Source organism: Rattus norvegicus, chromosome 11 (genome assembly GCF_036323735.1).
Source record: "Rattus norvegicus strain BN/NHsdMcwi chromosome 11, GRCr8, whole genome shotgun sequence".
Classification (NCBI taxonomy): Eukaryota; Metazoa; Chordata; class Mammalia; order Rodentia; family Muridae; genus Rattus; species Rattus norvegicus.
The window spans coordinates 88,425,639-88,443,856 of NC_086029.1; the positions used below are offsets into that span (position 1 = coordinate 88,425,639).

An 18,218-nucleotide genomic window follows, 5' to 3' on the forward strand; every position below is an offset into this window, starting at 1 on the left:
TGAGTTCGCCTTTCCATCCCATTTTCATAACCCTTCCTCTTGGTACTACATAATTATCATTGTAACTGCAGTAAGTAAATATTGTAAACATTGCTCTACTCTGACAGATGATAAATTCATGGGAGATTATATGTGTTGCAGAGAGTGACAAATCCCTATTATTTGGAGAAATGTCTGTGGCACGGTAGATGTCAGGAATCTGTTCTCTCAGAAACAAGTGTAAGGCTACAAATCACATTCCGAAAGTCTCTTCCTTCTTCTAAGGTAACAAAGCAATGTTGGCTTATCCTGACGCAGCTCTGCATTCATCTCGGCACCCGTCTGTCAGCGGAGAACATAGGGCATCTCCTATAATCTCCATGACCTCTGCTTTGTGTTGCTTACACTCTCTGTAGATGGGAATTGTTCTTTGAGCTTCAGCATTGGTGGGAACCCATAGCAGAGGAGCCAGAATTGTCACTCACATGCAGTGAGTAATGCCTGGTAGCTCACACCTACCTGAGGAGCTTACTAAGGAGCCTCTACTTCCTGAAAATGAACACATACTCACTTTTGTGCCAAGGCAGAGATTTTTTTTCCACCTGATGGTCTAGACCCTTGTTTCAACGCATGTAGGTCAGCCACAAGAGTCTCCATTTTGAGTCTTGTCTTCCTACTAAAGACAGTTTCAGACAAACATAGGTTCCTTTGGAATAAAAGCTTAGAGAGGCCTTTAGTTTCTAATGGATAGGCCACGGACTTGGCCCAGCCCTTTCTGAATTGTAGGATTTTCTGTCCAGTTAGCCAACACTCTGTTTTAGAAGAGTGATGTGATTAAGGAATTACAAAGGTATGTTGTGAGGACCTAAGACTTTGGCGTATCAAACTTATAAACTGTTTCTTGGAAATGATCTAACTTATGACCTTCTTTCGGGCTTTGTACCACATACTCAGAGGCCCATCCATCAGCCTTTACGTGCAAGGTGTGTATTGGAGCACAGAGCAAGGAGTATAGTCCCGGGTCTTGCCACTAAAAAATGAGGAGCTCAAGGCCACACATTCTCATTTTAGTTTTGTTTCCATGTCTTCGACGCTCAGCTCCAGGGATCAAATTTGGGGTCTGCTGCTGGTCTCGGCCCTAGCCCTCTAATTTACTTTTGCTTGTCAGCTGCCTGGCAGATTGCTACATATTTCATTTCATCTGAGGTAACGCTTTCGATGCCTTACTACACTTTGTAATTAGATGGTGTGAAGTAGCTTGGACGTTGGGGTCCTCCTGTAACCTGTCACTTCTCACTGCAAAACAAAACTGAGGTTAGCAGCTCTGGTGAAGGCAGGCCTCACTCCTGAAGGCACTTAACTCCTCATCTCCCTTTATTTACCTCCGAGAAGTGGCCCTTTTTTAGCCAGCTCCACAGTGGGTGTCTTTGAGGGAAAAGGCTTAGATGACATGTTTAAGCAAAAGGACTTAGGATTTCTCAGAGCACGGAAGCCAATCAGAAGAGGGTGTTTACCAGTCACAAAGCTCATTCACCCAGATTACACTACCATGCCTCCGGTGATCAGCCTGAGACACAAAGGGGACAGACTGAATCAAGCAATCAGTATGGAAGCAAGTAAACACTTTAACTGCAATACGAGATAAAAATCTAATCTCTCTCTCTTTCCTTTTTAACCACACACATTCTCTGCCCTCATAGGCAATCAATTATATGAAAGTAGCATTTACTTTGCCCTGTTTACCTGTTCCCAGTACAACCCATTCTTAAACTGATCCATCTTTTCAAAAACCTTTCATGTCACTTGACATTTTAACAGATTTGAGTAAAACTCATCATGCTGCAGGAAACCCAATGTCAACCAAACAGCCTATCAGACATCAGGGAAAACCGTGTTATACCAAGGGCAAACCTTGCATGTTCATATTATTTTTGCCTGCTATTTAAAAATCGTCTTATTTTCATGTGATACCAAAAGTCACATTGCTATCTGAAGCTACCAGTTGGAAGCAGAGCAGGAGATGGCCATCCAAACCATTCAGAGAACACACTATTCAGTAGCCCTTCAGAGGACTCAGAAGCAAAGACCCCACTCCCTATCGTTTGAGAGATGTGAGCTAGTGACAGAGGAAACACACATGGTACACACAGGTTCAGAGGATGGAAATCTTATTCTGAATGCCAGCTTGAGAAACTTCATGGGTAGAGTCGTTCCCCCAGAGAGCCTTAATGACTACAAAGGATTCCAACTGAAGATAAATAGATGGACCTGTGAGGGAGGGTTGAGGTACAGAAAGCAAGCAAGCAAACAAGTCTCTTCCTCCACCTCCTCAGTCAAGATGTTGGCCATTTAAGTGCAGGGACACTGCCTGCTGAGATAATTTCCCATGCACAATGCTTAGAAAAATCAATCGTATTACCCTCACCTGGTCTTGCCATGTGTCTCTCTGTGACTGTCCTCTACTATAGTCTGTTAAGTGTCTCCCATAGTCTGTTTAAAAGTAGTCAAGCCATTCCCCAAGCATCTGATGTTGTTGCCCTTTGTGAGGGGTAATGGTTTTCCTTTTAATTCTGATTCCATCAATAGACTGACACTAATCCAGACTGATTTGAGTAAACAGAGCATATTCCCCATTGTCTCTGTGATCTGAGAAAGAAGCAGCCTGAGAAAGATCACTGCCTGGGTTGGAAATGGCCCCTGTGGGGGTTTTACGCAAGCTTGAAAGGAAGAAAGAGAAGGCTGGTGCAGAGTCCTGTCTAAAGCAAGCTCTCTTTGGGGGTGGCAATTCTCACAGAGGTATTATCCTAACTGCACCTATTAGTGGCTTCTGCACCCAATAAGAACAGGGAACTCTTTCCTTTGTAGTGTTTCCAGAGTGGTTGAGGAGGGTTGATCACAACTCTTTCCCTCTGGCCACCCACTACAGTTTTTATAAATATTTTTCCCCTCACCATTTTGTTGGTCACTTAAGAAACATTTTGAATGAAATGTCAATTTCTTTCCAAAAATATTTCGTTTATTCCCCTTCCCATAATCAATGTGTGTTTCCCTTTCCACCAGCTGCTCAATTTTCAATTGACAAATAGATATTTGTCTGGGGAGGCCATCTCAGTTTAAACCTACGGTCATGAAATCTCACTTTGTCTTCATGGAAGAAACTTCTTGAAGGACTTCATTTCAAAATTAGGGCACATGAGTTAGTCCCAGTACAACATCAAATACATTTAGAATTGAGAAGCGCCATGGCTGAGGGAGGTAGTCCTGCATACCTTTAATTCCAGCACACCGAAGGCAGAGGCAGGAGACTCTCTGAGTTCAAGGCCAGCCTGATCTACAGAGTGAGTTCCAGGACAGCCAGGACTACGTGGAGAAACCCTTTCTTTAAAAATAGTTGAACAAAGTCCCAGTGTCTTGAAAGAAAATGAAGAGGAATGTTGTTTTAAGTAGGACACTTCCAGATCACATAAGAAAACCAAGTGTAAATTATAAGACAGTGTCTTTGTGAAGACCTTAGCAGACATTTCGTTCAATTATTTCTTCAAAGGAGACTAGATGGCAGGTGACACTTTGTGAAACTCTGCTGTGTGCCCTAAAGTCTGCAGGGTTAAAAGGATGACAAGGCTGTGCACTTTCTGAATATGTTTGGTATCACGGAGGGACAGGGGCAGGGAAGGAAGAGAAAGGGAAGCGAGGCAAGCTGGGGTGTCCCTCCACTGATCATGGAGCTCAGCCCTCGTTTCTATCCATGTACTCCACTTGCCTTGATTTTTATCTATTTCATTTTGATTTTCTTTTTAAATGGACTCTAACTTGCTGGAACTTGCAGTGTAGCCTGGGGTAGCCTTGAATTTGCTGCAATGCTCCTGTCTCTGCCTCAAGAATTCTGGGGTTACAGGTTCACATCACACCAAACTTGACTTTGTCTTTATATAAAGTCATCAAATCCCCCGTCAGCATCTAGCCACCCATGGCCTGTCCTACTAATCTTGCTGTTCTACACTTCTGTTCTCAGGTGCCTGCTGCTCTTCCTTGGGGAAATAGAGTGATGGGGGATTGTGGAAGTTAAGTTCAGTATTACAGACAAAGAGAGGTCTCTTCCCAATGTGACTTTTCAGATGCTACCTCTTCCCCCCAATCGAAATTTAAAATGTCATGGGTGAGATGCTTTATGTGAGAAATTAAAGCCTAAATGTGTTTCTTATGTTTTTCTTAACTTGGTGGTGGTGGTGTGTGTGTGGGGGGTGGTATTGCCACCTGAATTTGTTCTAAAACATTCCAACTAGAATTCTCATGTTGAGCAAATCTCACAGATGGATTTGTGTCTTCCATATTTATCTCCAGAACTGCAATTATTATTAAGAGCAGTGTCCAGAATAGAAGGTTTTATTATCCTGGACCTATGATGACTAGGAAATATAATTAATTCCTAACAAACAAAACCATCTGAAGTTTGTCCCTAGAACACAATCTTATGGAACTAAGTGATCTGCAATGTCTTTCACTTCAAGTCATCTTGTGGGCTAATTCTTCTCTCTTGCTGTAATGTGCCCCTTAGCAAAACCCCAGAGCATGTCATCAAAGTTATGAATCTCAAATTTGTGAACAGAATTCATGTTTCAGAGCATAGAAGCCCTTGCGGTTCTCTCACTGTTTCTGTGAAAGCCCTTCATTGTTAATGCGCAGAAGTATATAAATCAATATATTCTCTTTACAAATCAGTATGCCTTGATCTGCTTCTATTCTCTCTTACAGTTTGATTTTATACCTATGTTCTTTGCACACTCATTCCCTCCACTCCATTATTTGCTGAATTGTAGAAGCTCTAATATGTGAAATATTTTTCACAAATAATCACAAATAATTCATGTTCTCTCTCCTCCCTGTCTCTCTGTCTTTGTCTCTGTCTCTCTGTGTCTCTGTCTCTGTCTCTCTGTCTCTGTCTCTCTCTCTCCCTCTCTCTCTCTCTCTCTCTCTCTCTCTCTCTCTCTCAGAAACTACAGTGTGACTCTCAGGCTAGTTTTAAGTTGGAATCATTTATGAGCACATTCTGTCCTACCTAGGCTGGCAAATTCTCAAAGGTCTGTGGCTGCTACTTACTCACTTCTGCCTCCCTTTCAAGAACAGTCCATGTGTCTAAACTTAGTTTTCAAGGCTTATTGTGTCATACAGAAGTGTTCATTTTAATGGGAAAAAGGATCTTTATAGATTATGGCTGATGTTTGATCTATATATCACTTCTTATTTGGGAATAGTTTATTTAGGGAAAAATATGAAAAGAATAGAGTCCACTTTTAGAGCAACCAAATAACTTGTGTACCAACTAGAACACTTTTACAAATGAAAAGGAGTACTATTAATAATTCTGCTGGAACAGCAGATATAAACAGAGTGAAACAAGACTTAAGTATTCCCAATTCAGCTTGACAGGAACCACAGCTATTGAAGAGAGCTTTGGGCAGAGAGTACCTGAGTTGACTGAGACCTGAGAAGGCTTCCTTCCTACTGTTCCAACTGGTGAAGCAATGTGCAGTGGAACTGGGCAGAACTGGCAGGTGATGGATGGTGAGTGCAAGAAATGCCTTTTTTATTTCCATATAGTCCATGGCTAAGCCATTTATTTTTTCCTCCCTATGAGCTCTCACGTAGAGTTCTGATCGCACACTGCTCTGCTCAGAGCTCACCCCTGATTTGCCATCGGCACTGTCAATACACTCTCCTCTCAGTAGCATGGACCTTGCTTAGCCCCTTAATATTTTTAACCTTATATCCTTTTGACTCCATACTTTCTATTCCATTGCACTATATGACATTTCTGAGCATGTCAGCCAGCACCCAACTCGTGTGCCTTCTGTGTTTTGCCACGTCCCCTAGAAATCTTCCTTCCTTCCTTCCTTCCTTCCTTCCTTCCTTCCTTCCTTCCTTCCTTCCTTTCTTCCTGTATGTCTAGACTCAGAGAATTCTGTGTGTCCTTCCAAGCTGTATCCAGCAGATGCATTTGTAATTTCCTGATCGTCCTCGCAGGGGTTTTCACTCTGTGCTGATACTTTGCATGTTGCTCACGCTTCCCTACCACGATGAAGACTCTGTTGTGAGTCAGATGAACTTCTGGCACAACTGCCTTTCCTTTTGACATTCCAAGATATTGTGTTCTAGCCCCCAAACCCCCTACCCTGTTGGATACTCTCTATAAGCACCATTAAAATTAGCATTGGATGATAGAGAACACCTTTGTCCATCATCAGGTATCAAAGGGGAGGGATAGTCCACTAGGTTTAGAAAACATTGCCATCTTGAAAACAAGTAAAGTTTACAGCAATTATGAAAAGATTTTCTTTTTTAACTGAGTTCTCTTTTGATCACTAGTGCTGTCTCTATTTTTTTTTTACTATCAATATGTAATAAAACTTGAAAACTCTTCAACCACAAAGCAAAAAGTTTGACTTGGTATCCTCGAGATAAGATATTTTTAACCTATGTTCCTCTCTTCTAAGCAATAAGCGTGCACCAAAGAAAGCCAGTGTGCACTTGAGGCAACATACTTCTTAACCTTTTCACTCAAATCCTTGCTAAACCAAGTCTCATGATCACAGACCCTTACTTCCTTAACAGGGCAGAGTACCGAATTCATTCTAAATCCTCTATGTTCAAACCTAAGAAAGTCTGTGGCAGATTTATGCTCAAGAAATGAATGCAGTCTGAGGAAAGAACAGACAGTCCTACTGGGCTGCTGTGGATAACATTCATTCATACTTCTGCCCCCAACACCCCTGTGGAGGGTCACTGCTCTCCTAAAAAAACAACAAACCAAGCAAGCTTTCCCTTATCTAGATAAAGGATAAGTGTTTATCAGCCCATCTCTTTTCCAATAGTAGCAAGGAAAGTATGATCTATGATCTGCCATCTAAGATCTCTTTCTCCCAGTCCCTTCTGGGCTTGAGGGCACCCAATTGGAAAACAGGTAGGGCAAGGCAGCCTCGTGGAGAGTGACTATGTGGCTGACACCCAGAGTCAGTCTACTGCTGCGGCCTGCCACTGTGCTTTGCCTGAGAAGGTCCCTCATCTAAAGGCCTGCATGAAAATCCTTAGGACTGGCATTTATTAACAAGGAAGAAGAACACTGTCTCCCACTTAAAATGCAGCCCGCTGAAAGGACAGAGATAGGGAAAGCTGTGCGGACCATGCAGGCCCTGAGGTAGTTGCGTGAGTAGTGGCCTGACCTGCAGGAGCCCTCACTGAGGCTGCAGTACTTTTCCCGAAGCATTGCTCAAGTGTTTCACAGAAAGCTCTCTGGGCAGCTACGTCAGTTACAACAGTCCTCTTCAAAGTGTGTACAGTTGCTCCACAGAGTGCCGCGCAACAATGGTAGCAAGTAGTGCCTAGTTGTATACATAGAACACTCTCGTCCAAAATGAGAAACAGTAAACTCTGAGTAGTAAAATGGAATTTCGAGTCTTGGATTCTGTTTAGTATCAATTCACAAAAATGTCCTTTTCCCTCTCCAAACTTGGGATGTTTCAGCAAAGATCTCTTTTTGAAACGAAGCTTCTCTCTCCTCATTTCTTTTCCTCTCTTCTCTCTCTCTCTCTCTCTCTCTCTCTCTCTCTCTCTTTCTCTCTATCTATCTTTCTCAGGTGTGCGTGCACACGTACACACACACACACACACACACACACACCCCACACATATACACAGGCACACATACACCACACACATACACATGAGCCTACACACATCACACACACACACACACACACACACACACACACACACCCCACGCATGCACAGGCACACACATACACCACACACATACACATGAGCCTCTACACACACACACACACACACACACACACACACACATACACACACACACACACACAAATATTGATGCAGTATTGTAATGAGGGTTAGGAGGGCATAAGTCTAGGGTTTGTTTTGTTTTGTTTTGTTTTTTTCATTCTTTTTGTGTTATTGTTTTAGAGAGTAGAGTTTGGTCTGTGAAGAAATTCCTTTCTTGTGACACTGTCTATCTGAGTCTGGGATGGTTACAAGCTTGGCACTAGGTCCCAGTGCAGGCTTGGTACTTCTCCATTGTCACACAAAGGCAGACTTTAAGCCCTACCTGTCACTTCTTACCCATATCCTCCTTCTGGGCCCTTCCTGCTCATTAGCACCTTCCCTGAATCAGCTCAGCTGCAGGGAAATAACTGGAAAACTGAAGAGAGGATAGAGAGGGAACATACTACCTCTTTACTAATTTTTGGATTATCAACTCAAATTCTCAGTAAGTTAAGTTTAAAACAATATGTTAAGCCAGAGAGTACATTATAGTTATAAATAATACTTGCTCTATATTCCTTTATATTCCCCAACCTGTCCAGGTTTAATAATTCTTACTATTTCTATATTGGTGGGTACAGATAAACAAGACTATCAAAGGGCCATTCTTCTTTATTAAAACTCCATAGTTAGAGAAGCATGAGGACCCAAATATTTTGTATACATAGAGGCAGCACCAGATATTAATGAGAAGCCCACACAGACAAGGAGGCTGGTTATAACAGAAGCTGGCCATGAAGTTACGACATAATGCATACACTGATGGGAGACTAGGAAAGCCATGAAGCAAGTGAGGAAAGTGATTCAGACAACAGGAAGTTCAGCCATGTTCTTTGGTAGCTGTCTTCTACGCAACTCAGGAGTGTTCCAGCAGCTGGCCCAGCAGTCTCCAGAACCCTCGCTAGTCTCTGTCTAGCAGCTGAAAAGCCTGCGTAGAGGTATTTCCTTCATGATAAGGTTGCCATATTCCTGCACATAAAAATGACTGTTTCTATGAAAGGCAGTTTTCCCGCAGATATATACCGTTGCCATGTTTTTTAAAAATGGCTTTTCTGATAAAAAAATTTTTAAGACGATCATTTCTTTGTACCTTGACACCAGGTTTGTAATACCCTCACCCATATCTCAGAACGAACTTTGCTTCCCTCACAGAGAGCTACCCCCTAGACACTTAAAACTCACCGCGCAAAAACAGCCTACAAATACACATGGAATTAGATGGACAGACCGACCGTTTTCTTAATTATGGAAACTGAGCAACATCGGACGCAGCGGAAAAAGCCGGACGCACATACAACTTATAGCATTTCTTTAAAATTGTTTGCTAACATTATAAGCTCCCTTTCAACAGGAGAGCAAAACAAGAAACTCAAGTTTCTCTAGCAAGGACAGGCAAGCCTGCCTGCCTGTCTGTTTTAAAGGAAAGCAGGCACTTCCTTTTCCTCCTTGAGATAACTTGATATTTCCCCTGTTATATTTGCACAGTTCAGGCGTCTAGACAACAGCATGGTCAGTCACACAGCTCTGGCCCTGCTCTACTGCCCTTTGCTTCTCTTCCTCTTGCAGTGTGTGCTGGTTGCTAGGATTTGTTTGGACTATTAAGGAGCTGGATCCCCGCACCCCAGCCTCCTTTAACCGAGCATTCACCTACGGGTCTTCCCATCAGAAAGGAAAGACTGGACTCTTTCTGGACAGCCAGCCCCTGCACCCTCCCAATCAGATCAGTGTCAACACAGCTGCGTCTTCCTAGGAATGTAAACCAATATCATTGTTAGGCCTTGCGGGCCTCAGGGAACATCCTCAGAGCCCTCCAGTCTGACCAGCGGTTTACTTCCCCCTCATCCCTGTGCCCAGTGATTAAAATCGCTAAATCAAACTTGCTAAGAAGAGAGCAGAGGACTGCCAAACCTTAACATCTTGTACGCTCTGATGCTCACTCTCGTGCACACACACACACACACACACACACACACACACACAAATTGTTAATAGCATACTATTCTGAAGTAACTTCCACCACAGTAAACTTCTACCTCAGTCACCTCACAGTGCGGACAGTACTGGAGGATCTCTATATTTAAATGAGCTCCCGGGACTGATGCATCTAAAAGAGCTAGCTTTAAACAAGCCTACTTCATTAGTTTGAAAAAAAAAATTTCCTTTTAGCATGAAGCCTGGAGAACTGAATGAAAGAGTTAATACGCAATCAATGAATGTGTCTCACTGCTACATTCACACACTCAAAGTTTCTAGCAGAATGCTGTCTACTTCCGCTGCTCTTCTTACAAGAAAAGCAATTTTGTAAAATCCTGAATATTGTGTTTCTTCGAATACATAATGTCACCCAGGAATTTTTGTTTTCCCTTTTGCTCCTACTGTTTCACCTGACACGCAAAGAAAATAAAAGAAATTCCTACAGTCACTACAGAAAACATTCACTCAGAAAAGAGGATTCCCACACGCCACTTGCAGACAGGTTTACGTCGGGTCACTAGAACCACAACTATGTTTGTTTTTATTTAAAAGAAGAAGTGAAGCAAAGCGTCTCTACGCAGAGGGCTCAAATCTTAAAGCCTTACCTCACTAAATTGAGTCTGGGCATTGCTTTCCAGGTACAACATGTTAGCAGTGAGACTGGCCAAGGCTGCTCTCCTCTTCTCTGCTTCCAGGGCTTTGCCAGCCCCCCACCCCCTCTGAGAGCCTGCCGCTGGGAATCTTCTACGAAGATAACAGAACTCAGGTGCCTCTCTCTTTCTCTCTCTGTACATACTTTAAGGTTCCCTAATATATACCCAACTATAGGCATGAGGGGCGGGACTCTTCACTTTACCTGTCCAATCCATCAACTTCCACCTGGGCTCCTCTACTCCAATGGAGTGAGGCCTCTCCCATCTCATTAAGTAGTTAGAATTCCTTATCACCAATCTTTAAAAGAAAAGAGAAAAAAAAAAGAGAGAGAAAGAGAGAGAGCAGAAGACAGACAGGTAAAACTTTCCCTGTCTCTTTCATAAGAAAGTGCACTCTGTCCTAAAAACAAAACAAAATCTCCCCCCCCCCAACAAACTTACCACCCCCACCAGACACGCAGAAGGGAGGGAGGCGGGACCTGAAGTGGTTACTACACTTTCCAGTTGAGAAGGAGAAGTTGTGCGAAAGTTTTGGAAGACTTTTTCCCCGCTGCCTTTGGGATTTTTAAGAATTACTTCACAAAGTTAGAGGTTAGGGAAAAATTACGTGTGTGTTGGTTGTCTCAATATAGAACTCCAAAAGAGACTGCCTGTCAGCCCAAGTATTCGCTTTATTCTTATCATGCATATACCAGCAGATTCACGTCAAGCACTGTAAGCCACTTGCCTGCTCAAAATATGTTTCAGAAGCAATTGAAATCATCAGTCTGGCTAGACTTATAAAACAAACATCCTGTATAAAACAACATGCAGTTAAGTAGAAGCCCTGGGAAGCATAGCCAGGCTCCAAAATCCCCTCCTCTATTTGTATATTTCTTTTCTCTAGTATATTCCATATTCAGTTTCTATTAAGGCTCTAAAGATACTTATTATGAATGTATAACAAAATTGAATATTGATTATTTTCTGTCATGTTTCTATTTAAATGACTAAAAGGGTTATCTTTGATCAAAGTACATGGATTTGCATAAACACATAAAAATATTCTTATAGACTTTCTTCTCTTCTTAGACTTAGTGAAGACGGAGTGTGCCCAAATTCTGACATAATTTCTTACACGCTCTGTCGTTATTATTACCTAGGGCTTCAAATCCAGCCAGCCTTGTATCTGAACATTAACCTCCCTGAATCCAAAACACAGTTTTCTCTACTGTACCTAAAGTTATAACTAACTGAGATTAGTAAGAGTGAATATTAGATTTCTTTTAAAATTTAGGAGTTTAAAAAAATCAGAAAAAATCTAGTGCTCATAATAGTTTACTATAAAAATACTAGAATTAACATTTGTAATATATTTATGAATTTGGTTTTGCCTTCTGTCTAAATCCACTTTGTATTTCCAAATGTCATTCAGGAAAAGGATGAAGTGGTCATTAGGGTAAAGGTTATTTTAAAGACCCAGGAATGATTGTTAATTGTGAAGCCCCCCTCTCCCTTTCCTTTTTCCTGGAAAGAAAAATCTCCTATATATAATTTAATCTCAAATATTCAAGAATATGAGGTTTTTAAATACTACAAAATTATATCATAAAAACCATTTACTTCCTCACTTAAGTATGAGGAGAAATTACGCGTCTTACTACCTACGTAAACCAAACAAAACCTAGGTGGGGGTGCTAAAAATGTAGTAGAATCATTCAATCCACGCCTTCCCAATTTATTCCCCATGACAGGTTAAGAGCTAATATAAAGGTTGGATGATCCCAAGTGTGTTTTGAAAGCCAGTATTGGATCCCCCAGAAGCTTCAGGCTCAAGAAAGAAATTTTATTCAACCTATCATTTAATCTCAAATGAATTTTTCCTTGAGAATGGCTATTTTAAAGTAAATCTGTTATTACATTAATTTTTATACTAATTTGACAGTACAATAATTTGAATCCTTTAACTGAGCTATTATTAATTATATACAAAACAATCACAGGTTAAACAAACATTTTTTTAAATGATGTTAAAAGATTCCCAGTAGGACTTGGGGGTGAAAAGTCTCTTTCTTTCTATGTGTTAATCACGCAAACAGATCATTCTGTGGTCTTAGTCATGCATGGACCAAGATTTTAGACAGGAATCTAAGAGCGAAGGGCCATGGCTAGTTTAGAACTTTGGGTAGCTGAGGAAAAGAGCCTGGGCAGGGGATTTAGAGACTAGAGTTATGTTTCCAGTTCAGGCTTTAGCCAGCTCCATGTCCTAGGGGCAAGTTACTCAACCAGGCCTGATGCAGACTCCTCATTTGGGAAATGACAGTGTGTCAGAGCTCAGGATTCCTAAAGACCTTTACAAAGAGGGAAGTCTGTGTCTTTGCCTAGGATTAGGAGAAGTGCTACACAGAGTTCCCTCACTTTGCTTTGATAGCTGTCCCTCAGTTTGTTTATCTCTGCATTGTACAAATGATGAAGTTAAGCCATGAAGAGTTGTAAATACTTAAAGGGCACAGAGCAAAAGGAAGCCAGGAATTGGGAATTAAAACGCATATTGTTTCTTTATTTTTGCTTTAGGATATTTCCATGAAGAAAAATTAGCTAACTATTCAGATCGATTTGAATTTAACATAAACATTCCTCAAAGTGCTAATTAAAGTCTATCTGCTAGTGTTTGGTTTCAGAATTAGCATCCTGGATGTAAGAACCATGTGCTTAATCAAGCTGAGAGCTTATGGAAAAGTAACAGTTTCATGCATTCTGCTTTTCTTGGGACAACGGTTCGGAAGGATTTGAACCCAGGCCATGCAGAGTTGGCTAGGGAACAACACGGCACAGAAAGATCTCTAGAAAATGAGACATTCAAGCAGGGTTTGTGGATAAACAGTAAGTCTGTCCTATGGCTGGGGTCAACGCAATAGAAGGGAAAATCATAGGCTTTGTGGAACTCAGTCTTACACTTCATAGTGGTCCTCCTAAAGAAATTCATTTTCTTGACTTAGAAGACAAGGGAGATTAGAAGCCAAGATTACGAGTACTTGGGATTATTTATTTACCAAAGAAAACCAAGAATTGGCAACTTCTTCGTTTGTTTTTAATTGCAATGCTTAAAACTCTAAGAAAGACTGTGTATCTAGTTTTACATTTAGTTATCTTTCTATGTCTTAACTAAAAGGTATCTGGGCGAGGAGGCAGCAAAAGGGAAAAATTGCAATGTGTTCTCTCTCCTAGGACCTGCAGTTATCCTTTCTTTACCTTTCCTAGAGCAAGTAAGGGGGCACTCACAGGGTACCACAATTCCAATAGGATAAACAACTATTTAGAAAACACTTTGAACCCATTGCAGGTTGGTCCCATGTTCATTTGCTGGGGCATTTGTCCTCCCTACTGTGCCCATTATACAGAGACCCTTTCTGTTCCCTTCTGTCCTACTCCTCTTCTCTGTCTGCTTCTTCATTGGGCACTCCGTCATCTCTCTATCTGGTTCCCATTAACCTGTATTCAATGTTCACCTGATGCATGTGTTTGTTTTGATAGTCTTTTAACTCTCTCTTCAGGGTGCTTCTTGAATCTCCTAGTTGAAGTAAAATCTTACATTATATGGTGTCAATTAACTGTTGTAAAATTCTACCTTTCAATACAAGTATTGCATACTCTTTCATTAAACAATGCATTTGAAGTTAGAAAGTATTGTCACGCCTATCACATGTAATATATATAAATGCCTGTGTTTCAGTTTTCTTCTAGAAGAAAGAAAAAGCGAGTCGAACAGAGACTCTTTTCCCAAAGCTTATTATGAAATAAACACTTATTTTGTGGAAATCTGTTCCCAGAAAAATCACAGCACAGTAGTTCATTAAAATAGAGAGGAAAAATAATGACTCCAATCTAAGCTCAACATCTCAAATCCTTAATAATCATTTGTGGAGAGGGAACCTTGCCAGCTTGATAAAGCGGTGAGAGTCCAAAAAGAGATTGGGGTTTTTAGAGCACAGGGGAAGCTCAGGGCTGTAGGGACTTTCCGAGCTGCTGCAAACCAAATCAGCCACATCTTTAAATGTCAGTTACCATCCAAATTGAAGGGTAACTGACAGAGAACACAGAGTAACTCTTCAAACTCCGATCTTCCCTTGGCTAACTGATTTCCTTCCCTCTGTGCCGGCACTAGGGATAATGATGAACATTTTTATAAACTGCGAAGTCACCTGATCAACTCCCTCTTTGGTCCAAAGCTGCATTCAGAATCAAGATATAAGGCCACACCTGCTTAGGGTCAGCAGGTAGGCTCTGAAAGGTGGGGATGCCTTCTAACACAGATGGGGCAGGACATTCTGTCCAAATCTGATGGTTGTGTTCAAGATAGAAGGTTCTGTATACGTGTTATTGTAAAAGTTAAAATAGTAGAGAGCATTCGGTCTCTCTCTCTCTCTCTCTCTCTCTCTCTCTCTCTCTCTCTCTCTTTCTCTCTCTCTCTCCCCCTCCCTCCCTCCCACCCTCCTCCCCTCCCTCATCTTTCTGTCTGCCTGTCTTTGAACTTCTTCTGGGTCATGTATGTTTCCAAATATAATTATTTAATTCTCATGAAAATGATGACTTAGAAGTACACTGGTGCTGCTTCATAAATGAAGACATTGCGGTGACAGTGAAATTCTGAGTATTTTCACCCCCCAGATCTACATGCAACTCTGATGGATGATTAGGCTACAGCTTCCTATCTCCTCTAATTCTCTGTTTCACCTTCCTCCAGTGCCATGGACAGAGCAGTCTGCAGTTCATTCAGCAGACTCTGTGATTCAGTCCACTCTGTGATTATAATAATAGCCGAGTTTTAACCACATCACATCCCTGCTTTTAGATAATGCTTGGCTTTTGAAGGTCTCCAAAACAGTCCAACTCAATAGATGTAGAAATGGAGCGATATAATCATCTTTCATATAATTCTTCATTATGATAGAAAATTAGACTAAAGGGTAATCTGATAATTAGAAGCAAAACCTGAAAACTCTAATGTTTAAAAGCCAACTATAAGCATATCACTCACAATTATTGTTAACATTGGTATTCTCCTGTGTTTATGGACAGCAAAAAATTAACATGAGATACAATATTACTTTTGTTAATTAGCGCAGCATTTTGGCCATTTTCTTGGTACATAGTCACACAGTTAAAAATACTGGGGCAAATGTTCTGGCCTAAGTAACTGAATGGATATGGTATCATCCTAATTTCCATAGTCCCAAAACATACTCAGAAGACTCTCCCCATCACAACACTGTAAGATATCCTTTCTACCTTTAACAATGAAATGGGCAACTCTACTTTTACCATAGATTATTTGCTTGCTGGTGAGATTGTGTTTCAACCTCCACTAATCCTCTACATTCCGTTGTTTATTTATCTATTTGCCATGAGGTCAGGGTAATGTACACACTAGGCCTTGGCTTTGCAATTGTCCTTCTCTCAGCTTTAGAGGAGCTAGGATTATGGGCATGAGCCACCAAGTCCATCAAGGATTTCTCCTTCAAATGCTCTGAAAATAGCCTATGCTTGCCCTCCAACACCTCTGATTAAATCTGTAAGCTCTTGTTATTTATAATGATATTAACGTTAAAAATTGATCAATAATAATGTTACTTCTCCTTTGATTAGAAATGGACATAAGGATTCTGAACACTGTATAAATAAAATGACTTCTTGGGATTTAACATTTGCACTACTTATTGATATTATGAACATATCATTTTATGATATATGAAATAAGAGTACACAGAATAAAATGTAATCACATTTTTTAGAACCTAGAGCATCCCTTGTTAAAATTTTGATATAAACTATACCAGAAGGACAAATTACATATAAGTATATAAGATTCATAAAATGTATGTATTATCTTAAATATTAAAGTTATGTTTGTTCATGCAATGGCCTTAAAGCAATATAATATGCTATTTGGTAAAAGCATAGCAGCATAAATTCAATAATTCAACCAACAGATAACATTGCATAGGTAGAAACATAGTTCATAGGGCAAAGTGCTTGGCGTGTAAGCAGGAGCTGATTTGTAATCTCCAGAACCCATGTAAAGTCAAGTGCACTAGCACATGTCTGTAATTACAGTTTTCTTATTGTGACATGGGAGGTAAAGACCAGAGAATCCTCAAAGCATCTTTCAGGCCAGCTATCCAGATGTACAAAGCAACACATAGCAAAGGGGTCTTTTCTCAAACAAGTTGAAAAGTGAGGCCTGCTAGCCAAGGTTATCCTATGAGCTCCATGTACTCACTGTGGTATGTGCACACACACACACACACACACACACACACACACACACACACACACAGATATATATATATATACATATATATATATATATATATATATACACACACTATTCCAAAAGCCAATAGCTACCACCCATTGCTCCCCACACTGTATGCATTATCGCTTCTGTTTAGACCATTCTCCCCCTTCGATCTCACGCACTCCCCAGTGCTCATGTGGTGGAGGTTTAGCCCCTGGCTGATGGCGTGGTTCAGGGCCTGGAGCTTTAGCAGCAGAGCTTAGTTGAAGACATAGGTGTTAAAGGGTGTAGTGCCATTTCCTCCCACACTTGCTCAGGCTAAGATGGTTCACCTCAACACAAAACAGAAAGCAACAGGGCCAACTAACAGTGAACTGAACCCTCTGATTACCAAGATCTCAAGTAAGAAGTCTGCCTTTTTAGGTTGTCCAACTCGAGAGTTTTTCAGAAATCTAATGTGATACCAGAATAGAAAAGCTACAACATTAATTCATTATATTATATAAGTGAGTAACTTCCTCCTTTTGGAACTTGGTATTACTCATTAAAATAAACAGGTTCACTCCACACCCACTGGTTTGATTTACAAATAGCAGGTCTTCACATCAAACCAGCTCACATCAAATTCCGGCTATGTTTATTTAACATTTTTAATACTTCCCCCTTAAAAGTCAAATTTGTATCCTATATTATATTTAACTCTCCTAGCCAGCTCTACATCAGAAGTTACATGATAGGTTCTACAAAATATAACTATCATTCTTATTTATTCATGTCCATAGCTCCATGTTTTGCTACATCCTCAACTTCTCACTTTCAAACATTACAATGTCTTAAAGTTTCAATAGTCTGAGGAATAATTATATCTCTGTCCTTATCTTAGCCTTCTGATTTGATGGCACAGTATGTGTAGAGACGCCCGCCACCACACTAAGTGGTCCAGGCATCAAAAATCCCAACAGGCAGGGAGGGAAAGTACTCTGCAGTCACAGTCAGTGATCAGGGTCGGGGGCCTACATGGCTTTAAGCTTGTCCCTTTTAATGAACAGGTGAGAAATACTCGTTCAAGAAGATCACAAAATAAATCATGTTGCTTTCTAGCTCTACTGAACTGTATCTCCATGCGATACTAGAGGTTAACATGCCTTTCTTTCTAAAATGGAAAGAGTTGACTCCTCCTACCTGTAACAACTGTACATAAAAGATCTCTGGCCCCAGACCCTGAATATAGGACAGTGATCTGGCTTTTGTGGCTGTGCCAAGTACAATGCTTCCCTTCGACACCTCAGTTTTCAATCTGTCCTGGAAACTCTGTTGTCACAGGTTGACCCTGGATGTGACTAGGATTCCTGAGTTTTGGGAATTATTTTTGTCTATTTGACCATGACATAAAGTTTATTATTGATGAAAACAGACAAGATTCAATGTAAGGCATTTGTCTTTTCTGGATTTCCTCCCTTAAGGAAATTGTGGGGCAGTCAATTTCCATTCAACTTAAG

The 18,218-nt window shown here is 40.8% G+C and overlaps 1 protein-coding gene across 11 annotated transcripts in view; it reads right to left on the reverse strand.

The window, feature by feature from the left end:
- The window catches only part of Tp63 (tumor protein p63), a 210,897-nt gene that overhangs the window by 81,992 nt on the left and 110,687 nt on the right, over positions 1–18,218 (reverse strand). For 3 of the 11 annotated variants that reach the window (NM_001127343.3, NM_001127342.3, NM_001127344.2), the window contains exon 1: positions 10,395–10,579. The exons of 5 other annotated variants lie outside the window; for them this stretch is intronic. In NM_001127343.3, the coding sequence (NP_001120815.1) occupies positions 10,395–10,436 (42 nt within the window). In that variant the 5' untranslated portion in view covers positions 10,437–10,579. Of the gene's footprint in view, positions 1–10,394; positions 10,770–18,218 lie in introns of those variants that run through there. 3 more of the 11 variants (XM_063270286.1, XM_063270287.1, XM_063270288.1) reach the window with 3 other exon arrangements.